This window comes from Mobula birostris, chromosome 22 (assembly GCF_030028105.1).
Source record: "Mobula birostris isolate sMobBir1 chromosome 22, sMobBir1.hap1, whole genome shotgun sequence".
NCBI classification, from domain to species: domain Eukaryota; kingdom Metazoa; phylum Chordata; class Chondrichthyes; order Myliobatiformes; family Myliobatidae; genus Mobula; species Mobula birostris.
Window position 1 is genome coordinate 21,972,986 of NC_092391.1, and position 14,371 is coordinate 21,987,356.

Below are 14,371 nucleotides of genomic sequence, written 5' to 3' on the forward strand. Positions count from 1 at the left end.
TTTTACAGGAAAGATGCATTTCATGGTATTACATGGATAGAGGGTTGGCTGACTGGCTGGAGGCTAAGAGTTGCAATAAAGGGCACTTTTTCTATTTGGCTGCCAGTGATTAGTGGTGTTTTGCAAGAGTCAGTGTTAGGTCCACTTCGTTTTATGTTGTATGTCAATGATTTGGATGCCAGAGTTGATGGCTTTGTAGCCAGGTCTGCAGATTATATGAAAATAGGTTGAAGGGCAGGTAGTGTTGAGGAAGCAGAGAGACTGCAGAAGGAATTAGATGGATTAGGAGAATGGGAAAAGAAGTGGTGGATGGAAAACAGTGTCAGAAAATGTATGATCGTGCACTTTGGTAGAAGGAACAAAAGCAGAAACTATAAACGAGCAGGAAATTCAAAAACCTGAGGTGCAAAAGGATTTGGAAGTCCTCGTACTGGATTCCCTAAAGGGTAATTTGCAGTTTGAGTCAGTGGTGAGGTAGACAAATATAATGTTTGTATTATTTTTGGGAGGACTAGAAGGTAAGTGCAGGGATGTAATGATGAGGCTTTATAAGGCACTGGTGAGGCCTCACTTGGAGTATTGTGTGCAGTTTTGTGCCCCTTATCCAAGAAAGGATGTGCTGACATTGGAAATGATTCAGAGGAGATTCACAAGAATGACTCTTGAGAATGGAAGGGTTATTGCATGAGGAGCATTTGATGGCTTTGGGCCTGTACTTGCTGGAATTTAGAAGAATCGGGGGGGGGGGGAGGGTTGGATCCCAATGAAACCTATTGAATAGTGAAAGGCCTGGATGGAGTGGATGTGGAGAGGATGTTTCCTATGGGGGGGGGAGTCTTGAAACCAGAGGCACAGTCTCAGAATAGAGGGATGTCCATTTAGAAGAGAGATGAGTAATTTCTTTAGCCAGAGGGTGGTAAATCTGTTGAATTCATTGTCACAGGCCAAGTAATTGGGCATATTCAAGGCAGAGGTTGATGTGTTCTTGATTGCTCAGGTTGTGAAAGGTTACAGGGAGAAGACGAGAGAATGGGGTTGAGAGGGGAAAATGGTCCAGCCGTGATGAAATAGTGGAGCAGACTCAATGGGTTGAATGGCCTAATTCTGCTGCTGTCTCTTATGTTCTATATTTTTATTCGTTACAGAGAGAGGAGGAAGCCAGCATGTTGCTTTTTGTAAAGATTGCTTCACTTTTCTTCAATGTCTCACACTCTTTGCTTTTCCCATTTGTCTTTTCTGTTTCCTTTCGTTTTAGTTTTTTTTCTTCCTCATTTTGTTATCAGTCTTCTCCTTGCACATATCCACTTCCATTTCCTTTTGACATTTTTAAGAAATTGCAGCAGGTGTTGGCCATTCAATAAGTTCAGTTTTTTAGATCTTCCTTTCCTTTGATTTCCTTGGTGCCGTATTTTATTTCACTTCCTGCTATCCCATTTTTCGCTTACTCCCTTTCCTGGACTCTGGCCATAGGATGTCAAACTGGACTATCACCATCAATGATTGATCATCAAACAAATCATGTCAGTAATTGTCTCATCCTAGGTTCTACAGTGATGAAACAAGACATGTGTTCACCAAGTACCCATGATAGATGCTGAAATGCAATCTGTCTGAGTACTGTTGTCCGCCAATTAATAAAGTTCAAAGTTATTTCTCAAGGACATGTAATCTCTCAATTAAATCATATTGAACTATTAATTTGAATTGGACAGATTAATTTTGCTGGTGTGGATTTTGTGTAGCCCCAGTCGTGAGCCTTAAAGCTATCAGTGTAAAACAAAACAAATACCCCTGGAATCAATCCGAAGACCATAATCTGGATTTGGACAATAATTATTATCTATTTAAGGTTCATGTTGGAGTTCTTAAGTCCCAAATGTATTGGTCTTTTTCAACAACGAATGTCATTTAGTGCTCAGTTTGAATAGGAAGGATTCTTCAGTTTCACTGTAGGTTTAAAAAGTTTTTGATTCTTTTTCTTTTCTTGTCTGATTTAGGATGAATCTTAAAATCGTCAAAGAATTAGGTGATCGAGCAGCTCAAGGCCGAGCCTATGGTAACCTCGGCAACACACACTACTTGTTGGGAAATTATCTTGATGCCATCACGTTTCACAAAGAGGTAAAAGATCTATTATCACATTTCACAGTAATGATTTGAAATAAGGTTCTGATGTGAAAATGCTGAATGTTTAAATTAGCACACCAACTTTAAATCATATTCAAAGGATGATTTCAGTAGCAAGATTTTTTTGTATACCACCATCTAATATCTAACCCTAACAGCCATTGTCTTGTCTTGTGGTGCTCTGTTAGTGTGTCACCCACTGGGGAACAGGAAGGAGCCTGATGCTTGTTTTTGTCAGAGTGCCTATCAGCGGCTGTTTACTTGGTATATGTCAGATAATCAGTTGCAGCAGGGATGAGACCTGGGAAAACTATTGAGGCAAAGTATTAATTTAAATGCAAGCAATTACTTTAACAGCAAATAAAATTAATTTATGCAGCAGAATTTAAATGAACATCATATTCAACAAGGTGTCTGAATCTATTTTCAAGATGTCTCTAAGAACAGCCGTATGCAGAAAACTTATTGATGTTTGTAAAGACCAGAGTCATGGGATTAATAAACTGTCCTAGTTAATAAATAGGTGAGGCTGGTTAGATGGTTGACTTGGCACATGTGATGAATGATGAAGGTTATCAAAGTATAATTTTTCCACTGTGCTGAGAACTGACTTGTTCAGCACACAGCAACTTGAGCCTCTTACCAGCTCAAGAAATGTTGATTGTATTGTCTTAATAGTTAGAATGCTGCAGATAAGAGATGTAATTATGTCTTTATATTTAGATTATTTTCAGATGGTAAATCCACTACAAGCCATTTATGTCCACAAAGTGCTCAAATATTAATAATAGACTTTAATTATAATTGCCAGATGACTGATTTATTTTTCATCTCTCAAGTGGTTATAGTGGAAATGGAAACATAAGCTCAAGAGTAATACCCACCCTTGTGGGGTACCAGCATTCAGCATAATCATGGTGGAGATGTTGTTACCTATCCTTACTGACAGCCGTCTGTTCCCCAAGAAGTCAAGGACCTATTTGCAGAAGAGAGTGTTGAATTCTAGGTCTAGTTGTTTGGAGATGAGTCTGTTTGGACTCGTGGTACTGAAGCCCCAGGTGATGTGAGTAATCGAGTTGATCCAGCAATGAACTGAAATTGGAAGTAGAAGTGCTTGGCATCGTAAAAGAAAGTCAATTTAAACTTGGTACCTTTAGCTGTATCCCAGCTGTTGGCTATGAAGGATGATGTTGATAGTCATATGGGGAATCTGGAATTATTTTCCTCAGAACAAGGAGGTATTACACATTGTATGAAATTTTGATGGAGCAAATAAAGAAAAAATATTTCATTTGCCATGTGGATTGGAAACATAAAGCTTAAAAAATGAGAAAATGAAGAAGATGACCTGGGGGAAGAATGCTTCTTCAGAGAATTAAAAGGATTTCAGAACGATCATCCAAAAGGAGAGTGAAGTCAATTTTTGAAGAACCTTAAAATAGACAATTGCACTCATGCTTGTGACCATCCTGTAGGGTATTTGAGAAACATGTGAAGTGGAAATGGTGGGGTGGCATCAATGAAACTCTTTGAAGTTGGCCGAGTTGTGGTGATAAGGATAGTCTTAAGCTACAGGCTGGTATCGATCAGTTAGTTAGTTGGGCAGATCATATACTTTGGGAGGCCTAATAATGATAGGACACAAACATTAAATGGGATGACTTCACTAGTATTGTAGAATAGAAGAACTATGGTGTACAAGCCCAGGAATTCCTGAAGGTGGCAGCACTTGTAGATTAAGTGGTGAAGAAGGCATACAGCAGCGGCCCCCAATCACCGGGCCGCAAAGCATGAGCTACCGGACTGCGAGGAAACGATATGAGTCTGCTGCACCTTTCCTCATTCCCTGTCAAGCACTGTTGAACTTGAACATAGGGTTGCCAACTGTCCCGTATTAGCCGGGACATCCCGTATATTGGGCTAAATTGGTTTGTCCCATACGGTACCGCCCTTGTCCCGTATTTCCCCCGCTAAGGTAGAGCGTTCCTATGAAACCTTTTGTGCCAAAATGATGTGAAGCGAAGAAGCAATTACCATTAATTTATATGGGAAAAATTTTTGAGCGTTCTCAGACCCAAAAAATAACCTACCAAATCATACCAAATAACACACTAAACTGAAAATAACACTAACATATAGTAAAAGCAGGAATGGTATGATAAATACACAGCTATATAAAATAGAAATAACGTATGTACAGTATTGTGGGGAAGATTAAGCCAAAACCGATTTGTGGAGAAAAAATCGGCACTTACACGCACGCACACGTCACATATGCACACGTCACTCACGCATGGGCACACAGGTGCCCGCGCAAGGCTTGGAGGTCATGGTAATCTTTCCTGGGGTAAAGTGTCCCGGGATTTGACTGATACTTTTGTCCCTTATTTGGGAGTGAGAAAGTTGGTAACCCTAGCTGTAAAAGACATGTTGAGGTGAGTTTAACCCGACTTGAACACCGCCCCCTCCCCGCCCCCCCGCCCCCTGCCCCCTGCCCCGGCTCAGCCGGTCCACAAGAATATTGGCAATATCAAACCGGCCTGCGGTGCAAAAAAGGCTGGGGATCCCTGACAGGATACTTGCCTTTGTGGAACATAGAACAAGGAGGTTATGTGCAACTTTATAAAGTATGAGTTGGAGTACCATGTAAACTTTGGGTTCCTGTATGATAAAGACATGGAGAAAGTGCAGAGAATATGTATAGGGCATGCTGTTGTCTGAAGTGGAGCTGTTTGGTTTTTAGGCAAGAATGGACAAGTTGGGTTTTTTCAATACGCTGGAGGAACTCAGCTGGGTTTATTTACTTTAGCATGGAGAAGCCTGAGGGGGAACCTGATAGACATGTTAAGGAGGGTCTACGTTCCTAGAAAAGCCATCTGTAACTTGAACTCTTGATAAGAATTGACACCATTTTCTTCTTTCACATTTTGTATCTATTCAATAATTTTGGTGTCAAATTACAGAAGAGTGCATTTTTAAAAAATCTCAAATAGCGGTTTGTGAATTCCATTTAAGGGCTAGTTTCTGTTACTTGAACTGAAACACACTTACTCTATATACACAATTATGAGAAATGGTAGATATAAAGAACCTCCATCATTGGAGTGGTGTTTAAAACTAAATGCTTCTCTGTGGATTGTCACCTTGTCATGGTCGAGAAGCTTGTGTGGTCCTGTGATCCCGAGAGCGATGCCGTCTGGAGTTATGCTCCTGGTAGGGTCACCCATGGCGGTAAGGTTGAGGGTGAGGTCCTTGACAAAGAACAATCCAACCAAGACCTCAACGGTGGAACAGGCGGAGGAAGTTACTTCGACCTCAACGGCTGTGAAGGTGGATGAAGGCTGCAACAAATCCATCAGCTCCAATCGTCGTGGTTTCCATGCCACTGGAATCAGTTGGTTGATTTGTGAAGTATCGTGTGCTTCTTGGAGTGCAACATCAAGTACACGTTAAACAAATACACGCACAGACGTCTTCGCTGTGTGGGCCACTTGATCAACAGAACAAAGACCGTCATCCTCGACCTCGAGGGATAGCCATGACGAAAACTAAAAGACATTAGGTTTATGTCTCTCTAGATAATTGTTTTTGTTGTCTATTTGGGTGATGCTTCCCAGATGATATAAATTCTCTCAAGAAATCTTCTCAGGTTTTCTGCTTGTTCTTTTGCCTTACTTAATAGATATAGTAGGAGGGTTAGAGGAGATTGGAGAAAGATTTCTTTTTTCACCCAGAGGGTAACTGGAATTGGAATGCACTGTCTGAATAGATATGGAGTCAGGTACTCAATTAACACTTCCCATATATCTAAAGGAGCACTTGAATTGCCAGACTTAGAAGGCTGTGGACCATGTGCTAGAAAGCAGGATTTGTGTAGGTGAATACTTGATCACAGGTATGGACATGGTGATTGGTGACCTCTTCTCACTGCTACCTCCAAGCTGTGAGGAGGTGTTCAGCTATGCATTTCATCTTGGGATTAGAGAATAGTGGGACCTTTCTTCGTCCCATCTCTTCATGGCTTTGCTCCATCCACACTTATGTTACAAAGCGATTAGATGTATAGATTAAATAGTCAAAACTAAATCTTTCTGCTTTGACAGTGACCATATAATTAATCAAGGGGAATATCGAACACTTCATTTGGCAGCAAGATTTGAATGAAAATTGGCAGAATTCGTAACAATGTATCATTTGGGGCAGGTCGTAGAGGCTTCATTAAGGTTATTCGGTGGCATATCAACATGGGCAAGGATGTAGAAGAGAACATGTGCCACATGCTAATGATGACAAACAAATGCCTAAAATAGATGGAAACATAAGAGACTGTAAATGCTGGAATCGGGAGCAAAAGACTCTGTGTAGATCAGGGGTTTCCAACCTGGGGTCCACCGACCCCGTGGTTAATGCTAAGGCTCCATGGCAAATGTGGCTTGGATTTCCAGCACCTGCAAATTTTCCTATGTTCATACAGCAGTTTGATTTTTGCCGAAAATATATGGCTGTACGTTTGTTCATATTTTATTTTTCTCAAGTATTTGAAAAGAGTGCCATATTTCAAAATCCTGTTGAAAGCCACTGTTATAGCAGTGTCTACAGAGGCACTAATTGTCTGAATCTAGTGTGGCAGTGGCAAACCATCATCTGTAGGGGGCACTGGTGTCAAATAAGTCAACACAATTACCTGCTGTTCTTAAAATGTTAGCCACAGAGTCAAAGGACAGCACTGGTTTATGTCCCTCAATAAAAAGAAGCTGGAAAAGATGAAAGTTACTTGACCCACCTGGGAAGTTGTAAATTTTGAAATGATTTTCTAGTGAAGTTCAAGATAATCAGTCGATACGATTCAATTTTATTTCAGCGTCTTTCAATCGCAAAGGAATTTGGAGATAAAGCGGCTGAGAGAAGGGCCTACAGCAACCTGGGAAATGCGCACATATTTCTGGGAAAATTTGATGTGGCTGCTGAATATTACAAGTAAGTTTTTGTTCATAAGGAAGGACATTTCTTCAAACCTGTTCCACCATTTCAAACAACTCAGCTTTCCAGCATTATCCCCATGTTCTCAGATTTCCTTAAGAGTCAACAAATCTGTTGTGAACGACTACATAATGTGCAGTTTCTTCTGAGAGTGGTTGCCAAGGATGGTAAACTTATGCATTGCCTTGATATATTTTAATACAAAATTGAATGAGAGGATTGAATAGTACAATAATTCTAAAAATTAAAGTGGAATATTGGTGAATGGATCATTGACTATGTAAACAGTAGGTTTCATCATAAACTGTGTATGTAGTTACATTTCTGTACTAATATCTTTCTATAGAAAAGATTAAGATCGAAAGTGCAGAGTAAATTTACAAGGATGTTTCAGGCCTTTAGGACCTGAGTTCAAGGGGAAGTTTGAATAGATTTGGACTTTTTTCCCTTCAGCATAGGAGAATGAGAGGAGATTTGATAGAGGTATACAAACTTATGAGGGGTATAGATAGGGTAAATGCAAGCAGGCTTTTTCCCACTGAGGTTGGTGAGACTAGAACTCAGGATCATGGATAATGGGTTCAAGGGGAACATGGGTGGTGAAAGTGTGGAACAAGCAGCCTGTGAAAGTGGTGGATGTGAGATCGATTTCAACACTTAATTGAAATTTGTATAGGTACATAGATGGAAAAAGTGTGGGGAGCTATGTGACTAAGCATAGTTGTTTGGCATGCACTAGATGGGACGAAGGGCCTGTTTCTGTGCTGTAATCTCCTATGGACCATGACAGTGTCATGCAACTGTCATTTGTGTTTTATTAATCTTGTGTAATCCAATGAGTTTTCTGGTTGGGAAACTAGATCTGGCAGCAAAACTGAACTAAGTATTGGACCAACATGCTCTCTCGTTCTGCCATTCTCGTTTCACGTTGCACTGCGAACATTACCTTATAAGGATATTTCAAACTTTACTTTGCTGCTCACTTTAATACAATAAGTAACCAGAGATGCATTTCTATTGCATGGGCTGTTTATGTAAGTGTCTTTTTCAATATCTCCCTCCCTTGTGCAGCTTAGAGAACTGGACTGATTTTAGTCAATAAAATAATCGAATGACCAAATTTCTTAAAAATGTTCCTGTCAAGCTATAAAGCTGCTCTTTAGCTGAAGGACATATTTTTTCCATTAGATAAAGCAGTAATAATTTTACATTGGTTGTTAACCTCATGATAATGATAAGTAGGACATTAAACAGACTCCTGCCTGTGTACCGTGCAAGGCTGGGATGACCACTGTTGGACTCTTCAGTCACATCTTAGTCTTGTGCCACAGGGTCAATTCCAGTCAAAGGCTCGTGCGATGTGTGCTTAGAATTAAAATTCATACAAATTTTTGGAACTTGGTAGAGAAGGGATTCACTTCTGTCCTTTTCACTTCCATTAAACAAAATCTTTGTATTGACGCATAAATGTGCTCAAAGAAGATATGTTATCTTTTGTCCAGTATGAAACTGAACCAAACTTGCAAGTTTGTGCTTACCTTATCCAATTAATTTAATTCCCCTGTTCCTTCCCTCAAGAAATCCAATCTTCTTTCCCCCTTTTTAAAAACATATACCCACTTCTATTTCAAAAAGTACTGAACCATCTTCTGCTGACTTTTATGAGGGAGCATTTTCCAGATGTCAGCAGTCACAGCTGTGCATTAACTTTAATCCCTACAAGCAAAGAAGAGGAACATCACCCAGGAGTTTGAATATCCATTGAGACTGTATACAGGTTTCCCCCGCCATCCGAAGGTAGAGCGTTCCTATGAAACAGTTCGTAAGCCGAAATGTCATAAAGCGAAGAAGCAATTACCATTTATTTATATGGCAAAATTTTGTGAGCATTCACAGACCCAAAAATAACCTACCAAATCATGCCAAATAGCACATAAAACCTAAAATAACAGTAACATATAGTAAAAGCAGGAATGATATGATAAATACACAGCCTATATAAAGTAGAAATACTTTTCCACAATCATTACTGAACTGTTCTCCGTAGCGAAAATCTCACGCAAGCGCCGTCAGCAGAAAATCTCACACAAGCGCCATCGGCAGAAAATCTCATGCAAGTGCTGTTGGCAAGAACACTCTCTTTGGTAACCTTTAAGCTATGAAGCTGCCAAATCATACCAAATAACACATAAAAATACACAGCCTGTATAAAGTAGAAATAATGTATGTACAGTGTAGTATCACTTAGAGGAATCGAGAAGACATCGAGCACACTGATGATGGTGTGTTAGACTGAGTCGTCACAGTTTGGGATGGTGCAGTGGCCCCCACGCTCCTGGCCACCTACCGATACATTGCCGCGAAGCACACAGGGCTCCAGCGGTAGCCAGGAGGCACACAGCACATCTTTAAGAAAAAAGCCAAAATAAACATGCTATTAATTAGGTGCCGCCCAGCATGTAGTTGTGGGCCCAGATCAGTGCCGACTTCTGATTGCATCGTCTCTGATCTAGGCCGACAGTTACATGTCGGCGGCACCTAATTAATTAGCATGTTTACTTTGGCTTTTTTCTTAAAGATGTACTGTGTGTCTCCCGGCTACCGTTGCATTCTCCGCGAATCGGTATCTGTCCGTGGCCTGGGGGTTGGGGTGGCGGGACACTGGGGTGTCATCTCGTCATCAGTTTCCATTAGAGCAGGCAGCTCTTCTTCTGTCTCTGCCCGCCTCGATGTCGAAGGTCGAGGTTCGTCGTCTGCTGTGGCTGATGTGGAAGGCTTGCTTGACTGCTGAGCCTCGCGCATTTTTCTATCACACAGTTCTTTAATAAGGACTCAAACCATCCTGCAAATATCTCCTAAACCGACGTACCCTTTCAAAATTAAGTTGTATTTTATCATTACTCATTCGGTTTCGATTGTTACCCTTTTTTCTTACAATTGCATCAGCTCTTCTTCTGTCAGTTCTTGGTGATGGGATGCCAAAACCTCTTCAACACCATGTTCGTCAGCTTCTACAAGCCAAACTCACCTTGTCCTTACTTCATTCACCACGATCAAAATGCTTAATTATGTCTAGTTTTACCGTAACTGTAACACCCTTACGAGCTCTTCCAGGCTTTTCCGATACCATAGAACTCATCTTGCAAATGGCTGCTCACAGGCATTTGTTAAAGCAAAGCAGTTCCGAATCCGAGGGAGAGCGGCTGCTCGGGGCGCGCTCTGCCTTTTATTGCGCACTGATCTTTTCGCGCGCTGTAATTTTTTTCGTAACAGTGAAAACACCTTCTGAAAGCAAAAACAGGGTACTAATGTAGGTCTTTCGTAACAGTGAGGTTTCGTAAAGCGAACGTTCGAGAAGCGGGAGACACCTGTATTTCAGCTCCCAAGTGAAGAACAATACCTACGTCAAGCTGCTGTTTACAGCTCAGCATTTAAAATAATCAAGCGTGCAGTTCTAATCAACAAACTCCAAAGCCTGAACCTCGGTACTGTACCTTCTTCTGCAACTAGATCCTTGACTACCTCATTCAGTGCGGATTGGAAATAACATCACCTCCTTGCTGACAATCAACACCAGCGCAGCTCAAGGATTTGTGCCTAGCCTATTGCTCTACGCTACTGTAAACCCATGACTGTGGCTAGGCACAGCTCAAATGGCATCTATAAATTTGTCAATGATGCAACCATTTTTGGCCGAATTTCAAATGGTGATGAAGACGCTTACAGGAGTGAGATAGATCAGCTGGTTGAGTGGTGTTTTCGCAACAGCTTTACACTCAAAGTAAGGAAGACCAAGAAATTGATTGTAAACTTCTGAAAGGTAAAGTCGAGTGAACACACAGTCGTTCTCATCGAGGGGTCAGTAGTGGAAAGGATGAGCAGTTTTAAGTTCCTGGATATCAACATCTCTGAAGATCTATCCTGGGCCTATCATATTGGTGCAATTACACTGAAGGCACGACTATGGCTGTATTTGATTTGGAGCTTGAGAAGAACTGTTATGTCATCAAAGACTCTTCGCAAACTTATATAGATTTACCGTGGAAAGCGTGCTAACTGGTTGCATCACTGTCTGGTATGGAGAGGCCACTGCGCAGGATCAGGAAAAGCTGCGGAAAGTTGTAAACTCAGGCAGTTCCATCGTGGGTACTAGCCTCCCCAGAATCGAGGACAGCTTCAGAAGGTGATGCCTCAAAAAGGCGGGATCCATCAATAAGAACCCCCATCTCCCAGGACGTGATTTCTTCTCACTGCTACTATCAAGGAGGTGCAGGAACCTGAAGAGGGGCAGTCAACATTTCAGGAACAGCTTCTTCCCCTCTGCCATTAGATTTCTAAATAGTCAACCCATGGACACTACCTCACTATTTTATCTCACTTTTTGCAATGCTTACATAATTTAATTTTATATATGTTTCTTATTGTAATTTATATATTTTTGAATGTATTGCGATGTTCTGCTGTCACAAAGCAACAAGTTTCACGACATATGCCAGTGATATTGAACCTGATTCTAAGTAGTCTGCGTTTACCACATCACAGTTCAAAGCTTTGTGGTGGAGTAATTCATCCAAGAGCCAGTAGTTGACGCATAATGAATCAAATGGCTACTTTCTTGCAATGATTCAGCATCATTTAATGTCCTTTACAATACATGAGTGTAATGGAAAATGAAATAGTTGTTAACCTGGATCCAATGTAGTATGAGAGATTCTTGATGGTGTTGAAGAATGAGAGGGTTGAAAGAAACAACAAAAAAATGTTAATGTCAAGCTTATTGTCATATGCTCAGGTATATGTTTTCACAGGTGCAATGAAAAATGTATTTGCAGTCGCATCACAAGCACAGCATCATATAAACAACATTCACAAGAAGGAAAAAGCAAATTATGGACAATCTTCACAAGAACAAGCATAAAAGAACAAAAGAAAACAAGTCCATTTTAGTTCAAAATGTAGGATTCTGAGGGAGTTTCACTTTTTGGATGTTGTGTGGTTGTTTGTGTGGAAGGAAATGCCTAGAACTAAAAGGGCATGGCCTTAAAATGAAAGTTCACCCACTGAAGACAGAGGTGAGGAGTGGGGTGTAATTTCTTTACTTAGTTGCTGTAAATCTTCGGTATTCATTAACACTCAGAGCTTTGGATTCCGAATTAGAGCAACAGGTCGATAGCAGATGCAATCTCATTGCTCTGGAAATGAGTTGGATTGTAATTTTGGCCCTTCCCGTTAAAATGCTGTGTACCGCTGCTTTAATCTGCCTGATGGGTAAATAGTCATGGGTTTACATCCACTAAATTGGGAGGATGCATACATCAGAATGCCCTTTAAAGATTACAGCTCAGCATGTAATACCATCATCCCCTCAAAACTAATCAGTGAACTCCTAGACCTGTGCCTCGGTACCCCCTTGTGCAATTGGATCCTGGATTTCCTCAATTGCAAACCTTAGTCAATTCAGATTGGCAAAAACATCTCCACAATCTCTATCAGCACTGGTGCACCACAGGGCTGTGTGCTTAGCCCCCTGCTCTACTCGCTTTACACCAATGACTGTGTGTGGCTAAACACAGCTCCAATACCATATTCAAGTTTGCTTATGACACCACTGTTGTGGGACGTATCAAAGGTGGTGATGAACCAGCATACAGGAGGGAGATTGAAAATCTGACTGAGTGGTGTCATGACAACAACCTCTCGCCCACTGTCAGCAAGACCGAGGAACTGATTGTTGACTTCAGGAGAGGAAACCAGAAGTTCATGAGCCAGTCCTCATTGGAGGATAAGAGGTGGAGAGGGTCAGTAACTATCTTGGAGGACCTGCCCTGGATTCATCATATAAATGTAATTGCAAAGAAAGCATGAATGTGCCTTAGAAAGCTGTGGAGATTCGGCATGGCATCAAAAACCTTGGCAAACTTCTATAGATGTGTAGTGGATAGTATCGGTCAAGATGGCGCCAGCGTGCAACACTCCCTCGGTCAACATCTCCTGCATAGATCATGAAACCATATATTTCATTTTTGTTTTAATGCCTTTTACGTTTGTTTTTCATCTTGGATGTGATTCTGGAATGGTTGGTGTCTGTGATTTGCTGTCATAGCAGAAAGGTTGTGGGACGAGGTGCAAGCTGTTAGACTCCATTTCGCCGAATAAAGTGACGAGGGTGACTGAAACATTGAGACAAATGCAGAAGCTGGGAGATTGTTTGGGTGTTTCAGCGCTCTGCAGTCTCCGAGAGGATTCCAGGAGACAGAGGCAGCGTGTACAAACTTTATGGCAGGAAGACTGTGGGACAGTTGTGGGGTGTGAGCTGTTGTTAGATTCCATTTCGCTGATTAAGGCGACAAGGGAGATTGAAGCATTGAGGCGTGTGTGGAAGATGAGCACCGGCTGCCTGTATTTTAATCACACTGCTACCGGTGACGGGAAAGGTCTGCCGCTGGGGCTAGAAAGTGTTCCCCAGGTTTTCCTGCATTTTGGATGTGGACTTGGACTATAGACTTTTTAAAAGTCTTATAGTTCTTTTTATATTCCGTGTTTTTCACCCAATCTTTCTTTCTTTGTGTGGGAGGAGGGATTTGGGGGTTGATGTGCCTATTCTGTTTTTTTTGTTATATTTTTGTGTGGGGTGGTGGGACTTTGGGATTGATGTTCGTGCTGTCTTTCTTTTCTTACTTGGTTTCATGGCTACCCAGAGAAGAAGAATTTCAAGTTGTGTACTCTGATTGTAAATGAACCTTTGAACCTTTTGAAAGTGTACTGACTAGCTGCATTATGGCCTGGTACGGGAACACCAATGCCTTTGAATGGAAAATCCTACAAAAGGTGATGGTTTCGGCCCAATACACCACAGATGAAGCCCTCCCAATCATTGAGCACATCTACATGAAACACTGTCATAGGAAAGCAGCATTCATCAGCAAAGATCCTCACTACCCAGGCCATTCTCTTTTCTCGCTGCTGTCATGAGGAAAAAGGTACAAGTGTCTCAGAACTCGGACCACCAGGTTCAAGAACGCCATAACCATCAGGCTCTTGAACAAAGAGGATAATTACACTCATCTATTGAGATGTTCCCACAACCAGTAATCTCACTTTAAGGACTTTTTGTCTTGTTACTTCATGCTCTCATTATTTATTGCTATTTAATTATATTTGCAATTGCACAGGTTGTTGTCTTTATGCTCTTGATCCTGTTTACAGTTACTATTCTATAGATTTGCTGAGTATGCCCGCAGGAAAAAGAACCTCAGGATTGAAT

General features: G+C 41.2%; 1 protein-coding gene across 5 annotated transcripts in view; it reads left to right on the top strand.

Moving 5' to 3' along the window:
• Positions 1–14,371, top strand: part of gpsm1b (G protein signaling modulator 1b) — a 279,264-nt gene that overhangs the window by 137,617 nt on the left and 127,276 nt on the right. For all 5 annotated transcript variants that reach the window (XM_072240285.1, XM_072240286.1, XM_072240289.1 and 2 more), the window contains 2 exons: positions 1,998–2,121; positions 6,989–7,104. In XM_072240285.1, the coding sequence (XP_072096386.1) occupies positions 1,998–2,121; positions 6,989–7,104 (240 nt within the window). The remainder of the gene's footprint in view (positions 1–1,997; positions 2,122–6,988; positions 7,105–14,371) is intronic.